Genomic DNA, 23,169 nt, shown 5'->3' with positions numbered 1-23,169 from the left:
GTGAAGATTAAATGAACTCAGTCACCAGTGCATTATGATCACCTCCTCTGGCTCAACTTAAGGCCATTACCCCTTGTCCTATGACTGGTTAGGTGGAAGAAGAGGCCAAATCCCACGTCAGTACTACCTCCTTTCAGAGAGTTGTAGAGGGCAGTAAGGTCTTCCCTGAGCCTCCTCTTCTCCAGACTAAACAATCCCAGTTCTCTCAGCTGCTCCTAATAAGACTTGTGCTCCAGATACTTCACCAGCTTCACTGCCCTTCTTTAGATATATGCTCCAGGACCTCAGTGTCTTTCTTGTACTTCTGTCATCAAAACTGAACACAGTACTTGAGGGCAGCCTCACCAATGCTAAGTACAGACTGATGAGATGACAAAATCTGTCATCAAAAAAAAGTTTGTCAGATCAGTGTAGCAGTGCTGGCTGTACTGTGGGTTGTCTGAGGATAGGCCATGGGATTCCAAGAGGTGTCTTCAGTTCTTCATTGGAGTTCTCTCCCCAAAATCTCTGGATTTACTCTCATGTGTCCCTTTGATGTCTTATATATGATTACTGTGGACACTGCCTTTTATAGGACTGGGTTCAAAATACTGGATTCTTGACTACTGGCATTTGTGGTCTGCCCATCTCCACAGTAACTTATGACTGACTTACAATCTGGGTTTCCTCTGTTCTTGTCACAAAGCTATCATCTTTTTCTACACTAATGTCAACCAGACAATTGCCCTGACAAGTGCTGCAAAGACAGGAACGTATGATATTCCACTCTTAGACTGAAGAACCCCAGTCTGATATTTTGAGCATCTTGAATTGCAGTTGTAATGATCAAGTACTGTGTCTGCAATGTGTTGTGGTAATTAATGTAGATGTGGTAATATGGAAGAGATTCTTACCAGTCATAATGATATCTGACTATAGTTAGCACTCTTCCTCCCTTCCAGTGATTGACATGTTTGTACACTGTAACTGGGAAACAGCATGTAATTACAAATAATGCTAAAGGGTGTTAGGAAATAAAGCCTTTTAGTTCTTTTTGATTGCTCACTTTTTCTTCCTATCGGAGATGCAAAATAGTATATATATATATTTTTCCTAAATAATTTCAGTACAAAAAAGAGTTTTTGCTAATAGTCAACTTTGCTTTCTAAGTAGTAAGAATATTTCTTTACAAAAATATTTGACTTTAGTATTTAAAAGATGATCTGCAAGGAGATTAAATGCAAATTGAAGCTCACGGTTTCCTGTAACAGCCAGTTTCATTGCTTTTCTTCTTTTAAGAATTTCAAATTTCTTACCTAGTTTTTCTTATTTGCTGTGGCTAGATGCTGAGGAAGAAATGAGTAAAACTCAAACTGTTCAATTTAGAAAATTGTTACATTCTCTAAGTAAAAGTTAAGTAAAATGTTAAAGCAAAAATACTCATTAGTATTCCATTGGGAATGTTGTTATTGTTACGGCAATTTTTATGTTTTAGTACCCCCAGAAACACTCACTATCCCATTGTGCTGTGCTGTAATTCTCTTCAAAAGGTAATCAGTGCTATATATAATATTTCCATAGGTAACTGTAGGCATAGTTACATAAAACATAAATTCCCCATTTTGCCTTTGTTTGCAAAAAGTAGTTTTCTAACTCTCTAACTCCATTTATTCACAATGTGGAGAAGTCTGATTTTGTGCATCTACAACTCATGTTGAGTTCTATGATTGCACCAGAAAACAGAATTTTCTTCCAGGACTGTATTGCTGGAAGTTGACTGTTCTTGTTAATATTGTTCAGTTAAAATAGACTGATATGTGAAATGTGATGTTCCTCTTCAAATTAAATAATTTTATTTTGGAGTTTATGTTGTGTTTTCTATAAACACACAAAAAAGGGATGGAATTTGCTCTTTCACAGTAAATGCATTTATCCTGAGGACACCCATTTTCAATTAGAATTTTAAGTTCTTATTTAATTAGGATTTTTAACATTTCAGTAGTCATCTGTGAAATCTGGTTTCTTTCTGTGTTCTGATTTTTTCCAGGCATCCTATAAAGAAATATAGAGGTCAGACATCATAGTAACTTGATTTGCTTCAGACATGTTTGATCATCAGTTTTTCAGTCAGAATATTGCAAAAGCAGTTCAGTCATTCATGTACCATAGGCATGGATCCATGAAGTTTAAGCCAATGTTGTTCCCAGCAGACAAGGTCCTACCTCTGTCCCTTACCCCATTCCAAATTTATATGCCTATTTTCTGCACAAGCTAATTTGCATGCAAAGTGAGTCAGGGGGAGGAGAGACTGCAGAAACCTGGCCTTAAATCAGGTTAAACTACTATGGAACACAGCCTTTTAAGGAAGGTCTGTTATTTCAGATGGTTCAGTAGTCAATCAAGGAGAATATTGAATTTGCTGATCAATTTTCTAGGTTTAGTTATGCAATAACAAGTTCTTCCTTCTATGAATTAGTATATCCCCGAGTCATTACATTTTCAGTGGTGGTTTTCTTTCATAAAATACTGTAGATCTTCCTTTTTTTTTTGGAGGGGGTCCTTTGGTGGAGATTAAATGGTACTTTCTTCCCTGCTAGCCACCTGTATCTATACAGTTAAGCTAAAAAATCATGTAATGGTCTTGTAAATATTTGTAGACTTTTCATAGGAACTGTGGATTTAGTATGGATTGTAATAGTACTAATGTTTAGTGATACTGGTCCTCAGCTTGACAAAATACACTGGTACCAATATAGATGAATAGGGATTAAGGCAAGTCAGATTTTTGGATACCATTTAAGTTAGAGACTACTACTATGTATTTGTTCACTGTAATCCTTCACAGATGCACACGAGCTTCCATTTTGAATGTATTAGGCAATGAAGTAACTGCCTCATCTGGTTATTATTTATACTGGTTAATACAGTAATATTAACTGCAGTTATTATTAAGTTTTTAATCTACTTCCTGATTTTCATTTAATGTTGATTTGCCTTCCAGTCTGTTGTATAGCTGTTTCTGCTACACAAAATAGAGGGATCCCATAGTTCCCTGTATACTACCTGTAGAGCAAAAGTCTTCCTCAGTTGTCTTTTTTTAATAAATTTTCTTCATAAGGAATTTTCCTTATCACCATTTTTGTATTGAATCCAGATTCCAGTTGTTCCTTTTAAAATGTCAGTGTCACAATTCTTGCTGCTTTTCTACTACTTACATACCTCTGTGTGGCTTTGTTGGCAATGAACTTATTATTATTTACAACTACAGTGATTGATTTAATATTTTCTACTGAAGGTTATTTGATTTCTTTTTCACTGTGACTCATTACATGCTTTTCAGAATCTTTCCAGATTATATCCCTCCACTCTGTAGTCTGGTTTATCTTTGAATTTCATGCAGACTTTTTAATGTAATTCAAGAAGACAGACAAGGAAAATATTTGAATATTGACCAGTTATCTACAAGTCTAGAGAAGACTTTGCTTACTGCTGAGTTGTCCCCAAAGTGACAAAACTTAGGTATCTAAGTGAGATATTTCTGTTTTATATTCAAAAGACATTTTGAATGTAAGTAAGATAATGCTAAGATTAAAAATAAATAAATAAATAAATAAATAAATTGCAATATCTTGTATGCTATTAGGGGAAAAGCCTTTAAGCTAACATCAAACTTGTGTGAAAAACTGATTTTATGATCCAAACAGGGTAACAAAACCCCCAAATTGGTGTGTTATAGTAAGTGCCAAAGTAATAAAATAAATAGATGCACTAACCTTTTAATTTTGCTTCTTAATTTTCCTCAGAGACCACGATGCAGACATCAGAAGCTGGGTCGGATACAGGTTCAACTGTGACTTTACAGACATCTGTGGCTGGCCAGGCAGCAGTGCCCACACAGGTAGTACAGCAAGTTCCAGTTCAGCAACAGGTAGGTTGTGAGCCTTGGGAAGATTAAAAAAAGTCAGGAGGGGAGTGAAGAGCATGTTATTGTAGCAGACTGCTAAATGAATTGTTTTGCTTCACTTTAATGATTTTATTTTGTTGGAATTAAAATATCTATCTAAGGAGGAAAGCTGTTTTCAGAGTCTGTTCTTAAGCTAAGGCATCTGAAAAGCACCAGTAATACTCCATGTGATTCTGGCAGTGGTAGATTATTGTATTCTTTATGGAATAACTCATCAAAATTAAATTAATTTTACTGAATATTTACACTTACAGCTTTATATGAATAGATATGCTGCTTATATGATTCTTCTTTAATTTGTGGTTCCAAGCAAGTGCAATATAAATGTGAAAAATGCATCTATATGCTTGATTCACTGCAAATCTTTACATCATGAAAGTATTCATTATGTGCATGTGTCAGAAAAGTAGGAAGACTTGTGTAACAGCCAGCACAGTTCATGTCTCTCTCATATGAGTTGGTTACTCACACAGTGCCCAGAAGCCTGATGAAAACGGGAGGGAAAAAGGAAAATTGGAAGTTTGAAAATAGGAACTAAATATGAAAAACATGACTGTTGTCCAAGATTTTTCTCGATTACAGAGAAATTAGCTGTCCATGTGACAGGTAATCTGAGTGATATCTGATGCTGGTTTTCATCAAAAGTTGACTTGACAATTTCAAAATCACTAATATGGAAACAGGAAGTAATTTATAAAACAATGTAATCTATTCTCTAACTTGACTTTTCATCATTTTATCAAGTATGGTTCTAAAATCCTACTGGATTCAAATAGAGACCTTTTGGTAGATGTTAGTCTTTATTTGGTGCTCTCTGGATGTTTGAATTCAGTAATTTTTGCAGGAGATTTTGTCTGGTTAGTTATTTTTTAAATTCTGTAAAGTATCAGGAATTTTTTCCTTATGAAACATGATCTATATAATCTGTCATATTTTTATGTTCTTGTATTATGACAGATCTTAATGCAATTTATGTGATTTGCTGTTTGTTACTTCTGTACTTCAGCTTTTCAGATAAGAGATGGCTATACAGAGTGATACAGACTTGCCTATTTAATCAAATATGTTACCTTTATGGTCGTCTAATTCACATATCGAATTTGATCCATTTATAGGTCTGATAAGTGTGATGGAAGATCAGTAACCAGTTAGTGGCATATAGGGAACTTCCTTAGTTCTAATCATTACATTGATTGAGCTGTAAAGATGGGATCTTTTATGCATTTCTCTATTGTCAGATAAAGAATGAGCTTGGCTTTGTGCAAAATTACTACTTTTCTGAAAACCTATAGTATATATTTGGCTCTATATTTTTCCCACAGTATTAATGCATTTAGCTATATAATCTATTCTCTATTGGATGTTATTCCAATTTATCAATGTAAGAGTCATATCAAAACTTTGAAGTCAAGGAGTGGATGACTTTGTTTGTTTGTTTTTTCCTGGCTTGATTAGGCCTTAGATTTATTGTTATTGCAGTGTGCAAGTTTATAAAACAGTCATTTGCTACATCTCCCTCATTTAATACTACTGCTTCAAAGTATTCCCTTTTAATTCCATATTCCATTGGTATTTTGCATTGTTTGTGTTTATGTTACATTATATTTTTAGATGTTTCTAACAGTAAGAATCAACATAGTGTTCCAAAAAAGAAAGCTGAATGGATCAACTGAGACAAGAAAGAGAGTTTATTGAAAAATATTGCAGGGATCAAAGAATAAATGATTATGTGGAACAGTCAATGCAAACTGTATTGCAATAATTAAAACATGTCATGTGGGAGATATCTATTTAGAGAGAAGGAAACAAAATGGCTGATATTTTCTCAGTAAATCTGAAATCTAAAAGATATTTATACACATCAGCGAGGGTGAGGATAAAAGAAAGAGTGAAGGTATGGACATGGTGTGCCATTGGAAAATGTGAAGTTATAGGCTTACAATTAAAAAAAAAAAAAATTAAAAAAAAAAAATTAAAAAAAAAAATTAAAAAAAAAAAAAAGAACATCGAACACTGAAACAATCACTTTCAAATTGTAGATGTGATCTATGCTGAAGAATTTTCTACATGTGAGTTTTGTTTGCCAAAAAAATAGTCTTTGGCTTCATGTGTATTCTTTAAGAGCAAGCCAGTTTGCCTAAAGAAAATAAGGAGGAAAAATGCTGGTTTCAAAAATCATTTCACTAATGGGAGACAGAGGCTTCACTATTTCTACATGCTCAGTTACAAATGCTGAGAATGCAATGAAAGGTTTTGGTTGAATATCATATAAGCTGTATTTTTTTTCGTATGGCTTATTTAAGATATACTTGATAATAATGTTATCTGTATCCACAATATATGTACATGAATATTCACATTCAGATTATATTCTTAAATTAATATTATTTACTAAAACAATAGATCATATTTGGAATTTTACATGTTCTAGATACTGTAATGTGTACTTGTCTATCTAGAACAGCATGGTAGTTTCTGAAACTTCTGTATTTTCACTTGTATTTTTATTTATTAAATTCCTAGTTAATAGGGCCATTTTAGATATACTTTTTTTTTTTAAGTCAATGTTAAAGGCGTACCTAATACTTCGTTTTTTCCTGGTGAAGTTTTTCGTTTTAATGTTTGCATTCCCACTAATATACCATGCTTAAACGTCATCATAGAAATATGAAGTTCTTATCATGGTATCGGTGTCTTTTTTTTAAATGCTCAGAAGATATCACAAAACCATAGAATCATAGAATTATTTGAGTTGGATGGGATCCTAAAAGGCCATCTAGTACAACTCCTTTCCATGAAAAGGGCACCTACAGCTAGAGCATGTTGCTCAAAGCACTGTCCATCCTAACCTTGAGTGTCACCAAAGACAGGACGTGCACCACCTCTCTGAGCAATCTGACTCAATACGTCACAGCTTGTATCATCAAAACCTTTTTTTCTGTCCAACTCAAGTTGTCCTTCCAGCTTGAAACTATTTCCCCTCGTCACATCACAACAGACCCTACAAAAGAATCTGTTCCCTTCTTTTTTGTTGCTCCAATTTAGATACTGTTATCAGGTCTACCTGGAGTCTTCTCCAGGTATCAGACTGTCCTCATACAGAAGGTGTTTCATTCCTTGAATCATTTTTGTGGCCCTCCTCTGGGTGTGTTCCAATGGGTCTTTGTCTCTCCTGGACTGATGACTCCGCACCTGGTTGCAGATCTCCAGGTGTAATTTCAGCAGCACAGAGTAGAGGGATCACACCCCTGACCTGCCTGTCACGCTTCTTTTGGTGAATCTCAGGATAAAGTTGTCTTTCTGGACCTTGAGGGCACATTGCTGGTTTCTGTCCAGCTTTCCGTCTGCCAGTACCCCCAAGCCCTTTTTGGCAGGGATGTGATCCATTCTCACATCCTCCAGCTCGTACCAATAGTGTGAGTTACTGTGATCTGGGTTCAAGACCTTGCACTTTGTTGAACCTCATGAACTTCACCTGGGCTCACTGCTCAAGCCTGTCTATACCTGGATGGAATCCCATCCCTGACATATCAACCTTACCACACAGTTTGGTGTCATCTGCAAACCTGGTGAGGGTACGCCCAATCCCCCTGTTGATGTCATTGATGAAGATATTAAAGGTCATTGGTACTTACTCCTGAGGACACCACTCTTCAAATTATGCTGTTTATATATGCGCTATATCTTTTGCAAATATAAAATATTGGCCCAGAATAAGAGCTAACTGCATAAGGATGGAATAAGAGCATTTCTCCTCTTCAGCTGTATTGAAGCACTGTGTCTTTTGAGCAAAAGAGTGCCTCCTGATATTTTCAGCTAAAACAAATCCCTAATTTTCACATAGCTAGTATAAATGTGGATCTCATAAAACCCTACTAAAACAGAAAAAAAATTAAAATTCAATTACTGAAAATCTCAGATTACATTTTACTCAATACTGCAGTGTTGGCAGTTGGTTTTGTGCAGCACAGCTATAGTCACTGTTGAAATATGATGGAAGAGATTGGTGACAGGACAAAAATATATGCATGCAAGCAAAAAGCATCAATCACAGAATCACAGAATTTTAGGGGTTGGAAAGGACCTCTAGAGATCATCGAGTCCAACCCCCATGCCAAAGCAGGCTCCCTACAACAGGTCGCACAGGTAGGAGAGTCTTGAATATCTCCAGAGAAGGAGACTCCACCACCTCCCTGGGCAGCCTGTTCCAGTGCTCCGTCATCCTCACTGTAAAGAAGTTCTTGCGCACATTCGTGCGGAACTTCCTATGCTGAAGTTTCATCCCGTTTCCCCTAGTCCTGTCCCCACGCACTACTGAAAACAGACCAGCCTTGCCACTATGGCTCCTACACCTCAGGTATTTATAAACCTGGATCAATTCCCCTCTCAGCCTTCTTTTCTCAAGGCTAAACAGACCCAGTTCCCTAAGTCTCTCCTCGTAGGGGAGATGCTCCAGGCCCTTCACCATCTTTGTGGCCCTCCCTGTCTTTTTTGTACTGGGGAGATCAAGATTCAAGATATCAATATTAAGGCCAAAGTGCTGAGAGAGTAATTAAATTGTCTTAATAGTTGGAGGAATCTTTTCAGTTTACTTCCTCAAATATGAGAATTTTTTCATTAACATATCATTGCTTTTTCAACAGGCGCTTAAGCACAAAGCAGCAAACTTCTAAAGATTAAAAATTAACTGCACTTCGTATTTTATGCCATGAAAAGTAGAAGGACTGGAGAAATAAAAAAAATAATCATATATAATAATCAGTTTTATAAATATATATCAATGCATCTAAAGTAGGACAAAGCAATTACTGTAGTCAACATTCACCGTGGCCATCACCTCATGAAGTAATTGTTTCATTAAAGTAGAGATGTAGACTTCTGCTAATCAAAATTAGTCTTAATGCAAATTCATGCTCAGCATAAGAGAAACATAATCACAACCTCACATCAAACATTATATACATATGAATGTGCTTAAAATATTACAGCATATGCTATTTATATTTTGTTTGCCAAAAGAATTCCAGACTAATGAGAGTACAAAAATAATTTTTATAGCTAAGGACAGAAAATAATGCATATGTAAGTATTTGCATAGGCACTGTGAATATGTACTCTTTCAAATGAGGTTTACGATTCTTTATATATTTCACTCTGATTTTCTGTTCTTTGTTTACTAGTGACTGAGCATCAGCACTTAATCAAAATTCTCTCTTGAATTTCCTTTACTCTTAAAAGTATTTTCTGCATTTCAGTATGCTTTTATTCGCTTTCTTTTGTTGACAAATTCTCATAGATACAATATGTTAGTCACTCATTTGTTCCTTTCAGAATTCATAATTAAGAATATAATTTATTTTTCTTCAACTAGTGATTATAATTACACATGCATATTGAAGTAAGTTTTCATATTTCTCTTGTTCTCCTGGACCATTTTAGCTGCTTACTTCTAATCCTTTTCCAGTTATTTCGGGCTAGAATCACTGAAGCAAGAGGAATGAAAGATCCTCTGTTTGACCTTATTTAACCCATTACTTCCTATGCCAGACAGCTAATATTCTCTCCTCTAGCTTGTCAGTAACAACAACTCCCATGACCCGTCCACCACATGAACATACAGTTATTGAACTTAAGTATTGATACTTAGATACTTAGTAATAAATAATTCATAACTGCTTCATTATGTTTTCAATCTGGAAGAATTAACATTCTTGGAGGAGTTTTGTTGGGATGTGGTTGGGTTTTTTTTTGTTTGTTTGTTTGTTTTGTACAGTAAGGGCATTTTGGTTTAGGTAACAGTTAAATGTTTAAAAATAACAAATAGAGGAAAAAAAATATTTTTTTATTGTTTATATAAATACTGTTTTTTCCTGTGGTGTTTTCTTTCCCCCTAGCTAAATTCTTCTAAAATACTTTTCAACCCATGGAGAATATATGCATATATACATATATATATATATATATATATATATATATATATATATATATAGTAACAATCCAAAGGCACTTAAATTAATTTAACTTTCATGGACACGTTTTTCCCAAAATGAAGTAAAATAGGAAATAAAAGTGGAATTTAAAGCATTGTATAACAAAGCTCCATAGAACTTTTAACTTGAGCAGTACAAAGAAAGCTTATTTTATTAGTCTAAGCAGATAATATTAATAATGGTAGTGTTTGCATATTAGGCTAATAGATAGTGTATGTAAAAATTGGTGAAAGTTTGTAATTGCTGAATTATTATTATTATTTTTAATATATTTTCTTCTATAACTGTTTGAATAGTTGGGTTGTCTCCAAATCAGGAGTAAGACAAGTTTTGAAAATTTTCTGTTTCCTAATAGATACTGCTCATCTAACAGATGCTAAGCTTTAAAATCTTATACATATTCTAAACACTTCCTCCTTACAGTGGCCTCTCTTTACTTTGGTATTGGTTTTGCACAGTGCTGTATCCAAAGTTTTTGAAATGGTAGCAGGTTGCATCCAAGAGTATTATATTCTTGCTATAAGAAAATAATAGCTTGTACAGAATGGGAACATGACCTGCATTTGCTGACAGGAAGTGTGCAGGTTGTGGGGAGGAAATCAATTCATTTTATTAATAAAATACAGTTGTATTCTGTTGGTTTTTTTCATAAGGAGTAAGCCACATTCATTGCATACGAACAGGGAGTGAAGTGATTTTTGGGAGAGGCTGAATGGAAACATTTTAATAATGGCATAATTTCACATTTTCCCAGCCTTACTACTGGGACAGAAAATGGAACAAATCCATTACATAACAGGTTACAAATTACTGGTTCTAAGAACAAAGCCTGCTTTAAAGATATTTTCTCCACATATGGGTTAGGAAAATCAGTTCAGTGCTCTGATCACTATTCTATCAATTACAGGTCATTGTAGAACTAGAATCACCCAAAAAGAGAAGATACTTTTAGAGTCAGGCTTTGAAACCACTGTGATCTGTGGCATATGTTTCACAGTGAAGAAGATCAACATTTTACCTTAATATTTAGAAATATTCATAGAGCCTTCTTTTTTAGTGCAGAATTTGTATTTCAGATTTATATGCCAATTATGTAATGATTTATGTGACAAATCAGAAAGCTTTAACTTTTAACAGATAGTTTAACCATGGTATAATGCATCAGCATATCTATCATGCTAATGAAGCTGGATTCAAAATACTGTTAGTTTTCTGAATTTGGGTTTTAATACAGAACAAAGAAAAATTTCCTGTGAAAATCTAAATTTTCCTTTCGCATTCTCAGTCAATACTGTCATATGCTATGCAATTTATGACTATTTTAAAACTCTTCAGATTATTATGGAGTTAAGGTATTAAAATGAAGATATTCTTAATGAGCTCTGGGAGATGATCCATCAAGTGTTTGAGATTCAAATATATCTGATGTTTGCAATTCTCAGGAGCAACTGGATCATGATGAAGTTGCTTCCTAGCAAAACATCTGAGAAAAACAGCAGTCATTTACATATAGTTTACATTAAATCCATTGCATAAATGTACGCACTGGCTCTTCCTTTATTCAATTCGTACTGCAAGGTTTGCTAGTCTGTGAAGTCTTTCAGTCATTTTACTTCCTTTAGATTCTAGACTGCACTTGAGCTAAAATACAGCGTCTCTCAAAAACAGCTCATGTAAAATATGGATTTCTTAATCTCTGCTATAGCAAAAGACAAAAAATTAATACTGGACAGGAAATATGCATAACTTGAAACTGCTGTACATAACATATGAATCAAAGGAATTGTCTGATGATATGCTTAGCAAGGCAGACATGCTATCTTAGCAATGTAGATGAAAATAATAGTATCTTATTGCTTCTTTTTGTTTATCACATTAACATTAGAAGCAGGTTTCCTTGGAGTGTGTTGTAGCTTCTGATATTGTGGAAGAAGAGTTACTCAGAGTGGAGGTTTTGATCCATTGATGTACCTCTGAGTCAAAATACTACTCAAAAAAGCCTCTTACCACTGTAGTTTAACTCCAATTAAGCAAAATGCTGAACTGTTTTGATCTAAACCTTTATTCCTGAATTTAGTGGAGCACACTGTAGCTGTGTGGGTTTTTTTTTTGCACGTTAAGCTGTATATTAAGATTTGTATTATTCACATTTGAATGGAATAAGGAAAAGCAATGCGTGGGCAAAGGATACTTTTCTCTTTAGTAAATGTAATTCCTTCTTGCAAAGCATAATTATGCTTTACTTTATACTTTTATTTTTTTTAGTTAGTGCTGTCTTTAGTAGTGAAGCATGCATGCTGCATGTACACACATTTTGAATGCTAAGATTCTTTTTACTAGACTTGAAATGTAGATATCTTGTAAAAGCAATATTCTTCTGTACTATGTCACAGCTTAATAATTACGAGAACATTGACTTTTAGATGCCAGGAAATGCACTGAAGCTTTGGTTCTTTTTATTCTAGTATCTCTGTTTTATGATGTTCCTGTTTTCAGGTGCAGCAGGTGCAAACTGTACAGCAAGTACAGCATGTCTACCCAACCCAGGTTCAGTACGTTGAAGGAAGCGACACAGTCTATACTAATGGAGCTATGTAAGTTGGCAAATGATTAACATATGAATGTGTACTAAAATGTAAAGTTAAATATATATCATCAATGACATTCTTTCAACAACTGTATTTTAAGCTAGAAAGAAAAATGACTGAATCAAAACTATCATGATTTGAAAGCTGAATTCAGTTTATTATGATACAGTTGTTGTGTAAAAAGAATTCTTGTGATTGTTTTAGTTGGTCTCAAATGAAATTACACATCCAGCATAGTGCTGTTTGAAGAACCACCTTTTAGGTCTATGAGTAAGATTTGCTATTATAGCAATTACTGTCTTAGTAGAAAAGGTCTCTTCCCATAGGCTTTCTTCTTTCTGTCTTCTTGGCTGCAGTTCTAGCGGTAAATACATAAAATCCTGCAGTGGCTGGATTTTTATTTGTGAAAGTAAATAATGTAAATAATAATAATAATGTATAATAGTAATATAATTTAATTCCTTTATTTAATGAAACAATAAAAGTATTTTTTTCTGGAGGAATAAGAGGGGCAGAGGGAGGAGGATAAAGCCATTTTATTTTGCTGATTCTTTAGCCTCTTTTCTGGATATTACTTCCTGTCCACCTGAACATGCTTTTCTTCCATCAAGTTCTTTTCACCAATGTGCTAGTTTAGATACATAGAATGAATAATCTGTGGAACGATTGAAAGTTATCTAGTTTCATTCCTGGCTTGAAGCGGGACAACATGAGACAGGAGTGTGTGCTTGCAGCCCGGAAGGTAAACTTCATCCTAGGTTGCACTGAAAGAGGGGAGGCCAGCAGGAAGAGGGAGGTCATTGTCTCCCTCTGCTCATCCCCCATCCATGCCTGGAGCTTCCAACACAGAAAGGGTGTAGAGCTGTTTGAGACGGTCCAGAGGAGGGCCATGAGGATGATCAGAGGGCTGGAGCACCCCTCCTTGGAAGAAAAGTTGATTGAACTGGACTTGTTTAGCATGGAAGAGGCTCAGGGATGACCTCATTGCTGCTTTCCAGTACTTAAGAGAGATGATAATCAGAATTGGGACTGACTTTTTACACATTGTGGTAGTGATAGAACAAGGAGGAATGGTTTTAAAGAAGAGAGGTTAGATGTTAGGAGGAAATTTTTCACTCAGTAAGTGGTGAGGCATTGAAACAGGTTACCCAGAGAAGCTATAGATGTCCCATCCCTTGTAGTGTTTAAGGCCAGGTTGGATGAGGCCCTGGGCACCCTGATCTGGTGGGTGGCAAACCTGCTAACAGCAAGGGAGTTGGAACTGGATGATCTTTAAGGTCTCCTCCCACCTAAACCATTCAAACACATATCTAAGAAAATACAAGATAAGTGGGTGGCTGGGAAAAATAAATATTAAAAAGCTATGAAGGGACAAACAGCCCTAAAATACTGTTTGCATACAGGAGTCTATACATTTATACTGATGTTGATGATATAGCTAAAAAAAAAAAATAGGTAGAAATAGGTACTTGCTTGTATAACATAGCTTGTACTTCTTTAATGAGTGAATCATTTGTAAGTGATGATTGTAATGTTTCTGAACTTGTTACCATTTGTTTTCCATGAATTAAAGATAAACATTTTTCAACACTGGCAAGCTTTCATTAAGTTAATATTTAATGTAGAAAAGTTTTCTAAAAAATAAATGATGCCAACATTTCCTCTTTCCTAGATGACAAAGGGTAATTTGAAAACTAATTATCAATCTTGTATTGTGGGCCCTTTTGCTACATGCTTCCCTCCACTGAATGTCGTTGCCTCAGAATGCATCTTCCCCTGAAAATAATAAACCTTCAGAGGACAAAGTAATTATGGCCCTTGATAAGAATTTTTAAAAAGAATGAATCCTCTACATTCTTGCTCCTGTTTAAATAGAAGAGTTCAAACTTCTAGAATATCCTGAAAGTGAACCAAAAGCTTACCACATCCCTAAACAAAGCTGACACAGGCTGTGTTGAGTTCTGCTGTGACAGAAAACACAGAGGCCAACCTCTCTTAGACTAAAAATATTTAGGCAAGTGTTTAGATTGCAGTTCATCTTTTTCCGTCCATCATACTGAGATGTGTGAAAGACAAGTTTCGTGGATCCTGACAAATTCACAGAACTATGCTAGAGCCAATTTGTCAACATACTCCTACTCTAGAATGTCTGTTATACTTTCAGCAAACAGTTAAGTTTGTAGATGATGTGATTGACAGGAGTGATCACTAGTTTGTCTTTTAGGATGTTTTTCTATGATTATATATTTATTTTTTGACTTTGCTAAATCAAAATCTGAATTATAACTCAAATCAGATGTAGGATACATTACAAAATCTACCCTAGTAATGAAACTCATAATCTGCAGCTCATCGTTAATGTGAAGACATTAATTAAGTGTAGGGTTTTACTGGAACAAAATTTCCAGTCTGTCTGATGAGTTTCCCTTTATTGCAAAATAAATTACCTGTAAACTAGCGTGAACCTGTATACAATAGCAACAAAGGATGCACTTTATTTAGGAGAAATATCTGAATTAATTGATTCTTTATTCTAATGGTAGGAAGTTAGGTTTCATAGAATCATAGAATTATCCAGGTTGGAAAAGACCTTGAAGATCATCAAGTCCAACCGCAGCCTAACCAGTACCCCATCTCTAAGAAAAAAAAAAAAAAAAAAAAAAAAAAAAAAACCAACCTCTGCTAAATCATATCCCTGAGTACCACGTCCAAACGGCTCTTAAACACATCCAGGGATGGCGATTCAACCACCTCCCTGGGGAGCCCATTCCAGTACCTAACCACCCTTTCTGTAAAGAAGTTCTTCCTAATATCCAACCTAAACTTGCCCTGGCGCAACTTGAGGCCATTTCCCCTCGTCCTGTCACTTGTCACTAGTGAGAAGAGACCTGCCCCACTCTCACTGTAAGAACCTTTCAGGTACTGGAAGACGGCAATAAGGTCTCCCCTCAGCCTCCTCTTCCTCAGACTAAACAGCCCCAGCTTCCTTAGCCTCTCCTCATAGGGCTGATTCTCCAAGCCCTTCACGAGCCTCGTTGCCCTTCTCTGGACCTGCTCCAGTACCTCCATGTCCTTCTTGTGCTGAGGTGCCCAAAACTGGACACAGTACTCGAGGTGAGGCCTCACCAATGCCGAGTACAGGGGCAGGATGACTTCCTTAGTCCTGCTCAGCACACCATTCTTGATACAAGCCAGGATGCCGTTGGCCTTCTTGGCCACCCGGGCACACTGTCGGCTCATGTTCAGCCGTGCATCAATCAGTACCCCCAGGTCCATTTCCTCCACACAGTCCTCCAGCCACTCCGCCCCAAGCCTATAGCGCTGCCTGGGGTTGTTGTGGCCGAAGTGCAGGACTCGGCATTTGGCCTTGTTAAACCTCATTCCATTGGCTTCAGCCCAGCTCTCCAGCCTGTCCAGATCCCTCTGTAGGGCCTCGCTACCCCCAGGCAGATCCACACTCCCAGCCAATTTAGTGTCATCTGCGAACTTACTGAGAGCGCACTCAATGCCCCCATCGAGGTCATCAATAAAGATGTTGAAGAGGACAGGCCCCAGCACCGACCCCTGGGGAACACCACTTGTGACCGGTCGCCAGCTGGATTTAACTCCATTTACCACCACTCTCTGAGCCCGGCCCTCCAGCCAGCTCCTTACCCAGCCGAGAGTGTACCCATCCAAGCCACGGGCTGCCAGCTTCTGCAGGAGAAGTTTCAATTAACAATACTTGGTTTTACTGTATTTGTGGGCATCATGATATTACTGGGCTTGCACTGTGAAGCTTATCACATGCTTGAGAATATTTGATGATATCTACAGTTGTTTATGGTTCATAACACATTTGCTTGTCAAGCACATCACTTAAGCTTGAAGCTAAAATGAATTGTTGTTGCATTGACATGTGCAGATTTGTCTGAATTGATACAGATAAGGAATATAGTGGTTGCACGTGTATTAAGAAGCCGAGCAAGGCCCCTGATCTAGACATGAAATTTCATCTTACTAAAACTGTAGTGTTTAATAATGTATGTAATGTGATTATTCTCAAAATAGACATTTTTTTAACCAATTCTTGTATAACAAAGAAAGTTTACTTGTTGAAATTTCCTAAGAATTGATAATGCTGTTGAATCCAAATTGTAGCCTATATTCCTCACATTATTCACTATTTTGTGGTACTACAATTTTTATAGTTTATATGGGTAAACACACGATTTATGCAAAAAACAGTTAACTTTTTCTCTGATTGAAGTATTTTCTTTTATCTGTATGATAAAAAGAGTTATTATGAATACAGTTCAAATCGTTATCTTCCTGGAATCTTTCTGGTACTTGCTAGCATCTATCCCTTCTTCACTGATGGTCAATAGCTTCCATATGAGAAAGAATTACAGCAAGTTATCACTGTCACAGTTTCTATGCCTAGAGAAATATGATCAGTGATGGAGTCCTTCTACTTACACTGAATCCTCTGAATCCTCTTGCAGCAATTTTGTGTATGTTTTCTAACAGAAAAGCATTCATTTGTCTGTGGTTTCCATTTCTGTTCTGCACCTTAATTTACCAGATATGACGTTTTTTACATTTGCTGGATTCTCACTGAATACAGTTGTCTCATACACACAGTGCTCTTTGCTACATTTTGATTCTAGGGTCATGGATTGTTTATTCTGCACAGAATAGCTATTTTACATTACTGCTTGTTATTTAGAGAAATGCATCAGCACTGGTATAACAATAGCTTCCATACTGCATAACAGTGCCAAGCTAAACTAAAACTGAAACAGGTTACATAGCATTTACCTGATTGCAAATGTTACAGCAAAGATAGAACAAAGGTCTAGGCCACTGTGGATATGTCCAGACAAAGGATGCCTGACAAGCTGAAGTTTTGAGGTCTACTAGATTTAGTACAAACCTTGTAATATTGTATATTGAATAATGCAGCCCTATTTTAGGTAAATTTTATGAATCTAGCTGATACATTTTAAATTTCCAAACACATAAAAAATAAATGTGTAAAGAGAGTCAAGTTTTTATCGTTATGGAGCAAATTGCATACTTTAAATTTTTGTTCTTTGGTTACAGATGCGTCACTTAGGACTTCACAATGTAGGTTTTGATCTTTGTAAAAGGAGGATTGGTGGAAAGAAACACTGTTTTATTAGTACTTCTATCTATGGCTGTCATTAGTCCCACTGAGGAGGCTTTTGTAGAAGAAATTTATTATTTCATTGTATTTGATCTGTTGTGAAAAACCCCCGAATTAATAGTCTGGTTACAAGAGGGGACTTTTTTTTTTTTTTTTTTTTTTTTTTTTTTTTTTTTTTGTGGGGAGGCAGAAGACAGAGTGAAATTGATGACTTAGCCCACCCCACTGTCATTTGATTGCTATGTCATGTTCCATTGTATAAGGTGTTAGGGTGTACAGAACTTTCCCTTCTTCACATGCCGTATCACACACAGCCTTCAGAGGCTGCAGCATTCATTGGCTTCATTGAGGCCTTCTCTCCATGTTAGGGAAAAAAAAAAAAAAATCTGTTCTCTGTAGTTTTCATGAAACTCACTATCAGCTTTGGGACCACAGGAATAAGCTAACATGTTAAAGAATACAGTATTTTTTCTGATTGGAAATTGCCTTTCTTGTTGTTTTTGTTTTTGTTTTTTGTTTTTTTGTGTTTGTTTCTGTGGGCAATCCATCCCAAAACTCAACTGAGTTTATTAGTAGATTAATAAGATTATTATTATAGCATTCATTTGAAATAGAATTAGGGAAAAATCAAACATTTGACACTGAGAAGTTGTACAGTCTCTGTGGAGATCTGCTAATATTTCAAGTTGTACAGTATAAAGGTATACATCTTCAGCATCTTCAGCTAAAAAAAAAGTGCATTTTATGCAGTCCTTTTTTTTTTTTTTCCTAGTTGGTGCCTGTAATAGATAATGAATGCAATTCCTAAGGACTTATCTTGCAAGACACTGAAGTTACTGGTATATATTTTCAAATTGAAACCTAATTAAATACACTGAGTACACTTGAGTTAACTTACCTGATATCCTAACCAAATCCTGGTAAATGAAATAAATGTGTTTTTTTTTGTTGTTGTTATTGTTGTTGTTGTTTTTACTAAGAAGAAGAGTAACGAAAATATCCTTCAGCAAGGTAGACATCTCTAAGACATAAACTGGCATAACAGTGTAGGTGATGCTTTCTAGGCAAAGATGGTAAAGGTCTCATCAATTATTTGCTCTAAGACAATCTGGAGCTGTGATCAGTTCTTGTAAATACTGAGACACAATGGGATGGCAGAAGCACATATTTATAGTAGTAAATAAATCAGAGTCTTGACATATACATAGATCCAAATAAGAGATGCAGCTTGGAAGAAATTATTTCCCATGTGCATGTGTACAATGAAACCTAGAGAAGAGTGAAACTAGAGAAGATAACTACATTTACTCCTTCACTGTTGTTTTTAATTCTTTTCTCAAAGTGAGAGAATTTTTGAAGGGACAGAATTGTCCTTAAAAATTAAATTTAATAGTAGTATGTCTGTGTCTGTAGAAAATGCAGGACACATATTTCAAAGGTCAGTGCAGAGACACGCGTTTTATTTCTAGCATTTCATTTTACAAGACATGATAAAGAGGGAGGTGATTCTGGCCCTCTACTCTGCTCTCGTGAAGCCCAAACTGGAGTACTGCATCCAGTTCTGGGGTCCTCCAATAAGAAGGACATTGAGCTGTTGGAGCAGGTCCAGAGGAGGGCCAGAAAGAGGATCAGAGAGCTGAAGCACCTCTTCTGTAAAGACGGGCTTCAGAGAGCTCGGGCTGTTCAGCCTGGAGAAGACTCCAGGGAGACCTGGTAGTGGGCTTTCAGTGTCTAAAAGGAAATTATAGGAAGGAGGGGGAAAGACTCTTTAGCAGGATCTGTTGTGAGAGTCAAGGGGAAATGATTTCAAACTAAAAGATGGGAGATTTAGAATGGATATAAGAAAAAAGTTCTTTGTGTTAAAGGTAGTGAAGCAGTGGAACAAGCTGTGAGAGGTGGTGAATGCCCCATCCCCAGGAGCTCTGAGCAAACTGACCTAGCTGTAGGTGTTTATTCCAGGGGAGATGGACTATATGAGCCTTAAGGGTCTCTTCCAACTCAACCAGTACCATGATTTCAGCCCAGAAGGCCAATTTTATGCTGGGTTGCATCAAGAGAAGTGTTACCAGCAGGTTAAGGGAAGTGATTCCGTCCCTCTACTCTGCACTTGTGAGACCCCACCTGGAATGTTGCATCCAGTTCTGGAGCCTCCAACACAAAAGGACACTGAGTTGTTGGAGCAGATCCAGAGGAGGGGTCACAAAGAAGATCACGGAGCTGAAGCACCTCTCCTGCAGGGGCAGGCTGAGAGAGATGGAGCTTTTCTGTTTGGAGAAGAGAAAGCTTGGGGAACTGTATAGCAGCCTTCCCATACCAGAAAGGTGGAGAGGGACTTTTTATAAGGGCATGTAGCAACATTATGAGGGAAAATGGTTTTCAACTGGAAGAGGGTGGATTTAAATTAGACAGTAGGAATAAATTCTTTTTTGTGAGGGTGGTGAGACACTGGGAAATGTTGCCCAGTGAGGTTGTTGGTGCTTGAAGGTGCTAAAGGCCAGACTGGATGGGGCTTTGAGCAACTTGATCTAAGGGAGGTGTCCTTGCCTGTAGCAGCGGGTTGGAACTAGATGATCTTAAAGGTTCCTTCCAGCCCAAACCATTCTGTGATTCTATAATAAAATCTATGAAATAAGGTAGGATGGGTGAATTATAATACCTTGCAATCCTATTCCAGCCCATGGTAGTGTCATTAACTTCCAGTGTGGAATCTTGACTAAGTGTGACGTACTCTCTATTTAAATACTGTCTGGTTTGCACAACTGTTTGGAAGCTAGGATGTTGTAGCCTTATGTATTTGGAACTCTGATGAACATTCTGATGCCGCTTTTTAATAAATACTGAATTTCACAGTCTTTCTGTACGATTAACTGTTAGATTCTCTTTCCTAATGTGTATTTCAAGCCATGGTGAATCACCAAGGTAATCTCCATAAAGATCCAGAAGATTTTACTTCTGCTGAGTTTAAATATGCAACAGTACAAGAGAATAAGAGATGGTGCTGTGGCAACATTTGCAATGGGAAGGAAATGACTGTATTCCAGATTATTTGGGGATGTATTACATTTTTGTGCTGCAAGTGCTGTGGAGAAGTAGGATGTGACTTCCTTATTTCAGTTTATCCTTTGTGTGTATCTAAGGAGTATAACATCATATTTTTCTCTTTGCACAGTTTTATGTTGAAAGCTCACGTTGTATTCAATGACGTTAAAACCTATGAGTTACTGGTTTCCATAGCATCATCTCATCCGGTTGGTATAGCCTGCCTTTTTGGTTTCCAGATTAATTCATTTTTACTATAGTTAGTTAAAAAGCTCTTTGCTGAGTTGCAATTATCATTGCATGTAATAATAACACTTTTATCTCACTTTTAATTACATCATTGATCTCTGTTGCTGAAGATTTGCTTTATCATCTCCAACAATCAGGTGTATTTGAAGAACCTGATGTAAACCTGGTTGTTGGAACAAAGATGTTTATCTCAAAATCCAACCCATCTGTCTACCCCAAAGATTACTCTTGGTCCAGTCATAAGAAGTAGTTAGAAACTGATTTAGATGTTGTAATACAACCAGTCCTTACTTAGACACTGTACATGATTTGTAGATTGGAACAAGGTAAAAGAAAACAGGTATTTCCTTTTCCCTACCCTTTCCACTCAGAGTAGACTTTTCATATGAAACATTGAGTACTTTCTAGACTTTGCATTTGTCCACAGTACTACTTCTTTCATTTCATTTCTACAAGTGTGGTATGTTTTGCTCATGTCCTTTGGAAAGTCTGTTTCTTCTAACTATATCTGCTTTTACCATCAACAATGTCTTCTACTTCTAATATACTTCTATTTATTGCCATACTGTACTGGTATCTCATAGAATATTTCTCTTTTGGGAGAAATTACAGTTCTCCCTTCCCTCGAAAATACTTTGCTGAAGTGTTTATTCTGCGCTTCCACTACTGTCTTTTCCCAAATTGACCTGTACTCCATAGAGGTAATTTCTGTAAATTCAGTATGTTTCCAAGGCAGATGCAACACCAGCTCTGCTAGCAGTTACCTTTCTCATTACAAGGTAAGCAATATTTCAGTGCCATCACAAGGTATCACAGTGATACCTTGGCTTGATAAAATAGGTGAATAAGGACCTGCATGGTACCTAAATACATGAAAAGGCTACTACAATGCAAAGAACAACTGATTTTACTTTTCTAAATAAATATTAATAGATTAGCTGTCTACTTTAGCATTGTTCCCAAATGAACTGTTTTGCTGTTTTCAAGAGACTGCAAGCCATTTCTTGTAGATTAACTTCCAAGTTTCTTAATGCTGATTTTGAAGCTTTTGAAATAACTCAAAATAAAGAAAAAATTGATTAAGTAGCTTAAAGAGGGGTTAGAAGAAATAATATATTATGAAGCTTAAGAAACTTTCAGTATTTGAAATCTAAAGTTTTGAAATTTTTCAGTCTCTGAAGTCTGCAGCAATAGTAAAAATTCTGACTTTGGTTTTTGATAAGGTGCCATATGTTCTTCACTTGTTCTAAAAGTGATGATTAGCTGAAGCTAAAGAAGGAATCGTTATCTCTGTGTCTACTGTTTACGGATTGATCTTATGTAAGCTTTCATAATCTAAAAAAAAAAAAAAATCAGAACAACAAGCAGTAATTTTCTATCCCCTTTTCTCTGTTTTGATAAGAAACCAATCCTTGTCTAGGTAAATGGGAAAAAAAACACACTGTCTTCTAAGCCTTGGACAGATGCATTAACGACCTGCCAACTGCATAAATACTGAATGCTGCTTCCTTCTGTAATCTTGGATAGAAATGTCAGAATTTTTTTGTCGTACTTACTTAGTTGCATGGTTTTGCATGATTTTGTGCTTTGTACAATTATAATAAACTGTAGGCTTATGCAGAAATTTGGCAACCCTTTTCTTTTCTCAGACTTGTATTAGAGTTAAAGTGTGTTTATTTGAACAGACTGTATCACAGTTAATGAGGAACTCTGACATTCAAAATAGTGTTGTCAGTTGATAACAAGCAACGTTACAGATTTTTATACTTAAGGAATCAAATTAATGGTTAGGTAAACTGATTATTTCTATCCTTTAACATTGTTATTGTCTTGCGTGCCAAAATACAAATCTTAGCTGTTGTGAAACAAGGTAAAATTTTCAGGCAGACCTCAAAAATAAGGAATTTTGCTTTGAAGTAATGAATTTTAAAATAATAATAACTAATTTCATAATTTTAAAATATATTTTGGTGAACAAAGCTAGTACACAGGAGAGAGTACATATTCAATAACTATGAATAGATTACAACCCGTGACAGGTAATGATAAGTGATTAAGAATTTGAAACATGATAAAAAGTTTCAGGAATTGAATAGCTTTAGAGTATACTCATTAATGGGTCATGAATGTTTCATGTTCAAAAGTAATTTTTAAAATGTTATTGCAGCATACCTTTTCTTTCATCTTTGTAAGATTTTTACATGTCATAGT

General features: G+C 36.0%; 1 protein-coding gene across 6 annotated transcripts in view; it reads left to right on the top strand.

The window, feature by feature from the left end:
- The window catches only part of RFX3 (regulatory factor X3), a 118,447-nt gene that overhangs the window by 57,083 nt on the left and 38,195 nt on the right, over positions 1–23,169 (top strand). For all 6 annotated transcript variants that reach the window (XM_072358981.1, XM_072358976.1, XM_072358975.1 and 3 more), the window contains 2 exons: positions 3,783–3,907; positions 12,430–12,527. In XM_072358981.1, the coding sequence (XP_072215082.1) occupies positions 3,791–3,907; positions 12,430–12,527 (215 nt within the window). In that variant the 5' untranslated portion in view covers positions 3,783–3,790. The remainder of the gene's footprint in view (positions 1–3,782; positions 3,908–12,429; positions 12,528–23,169) is intronic.

Source organism: Excalfactoria chinensis, chromosome Z, assembly GCF_039878825.1.
Source record: "Excalfactoria chinensis isolate bCotChi1 chromosome Z, bCotChi1.hap2, whole genome shotgun sequence".
NCBI lineage: Eukaryota > Metazoa > Chordata > Aves > Galliformes > Phasianidae > Excalfactoria > Excalfactoria chinensis.
Note: the sequence above shows the minus strand (reverse complement) of the source record. Positions and strands in the feature narration are given on the sequence as shown.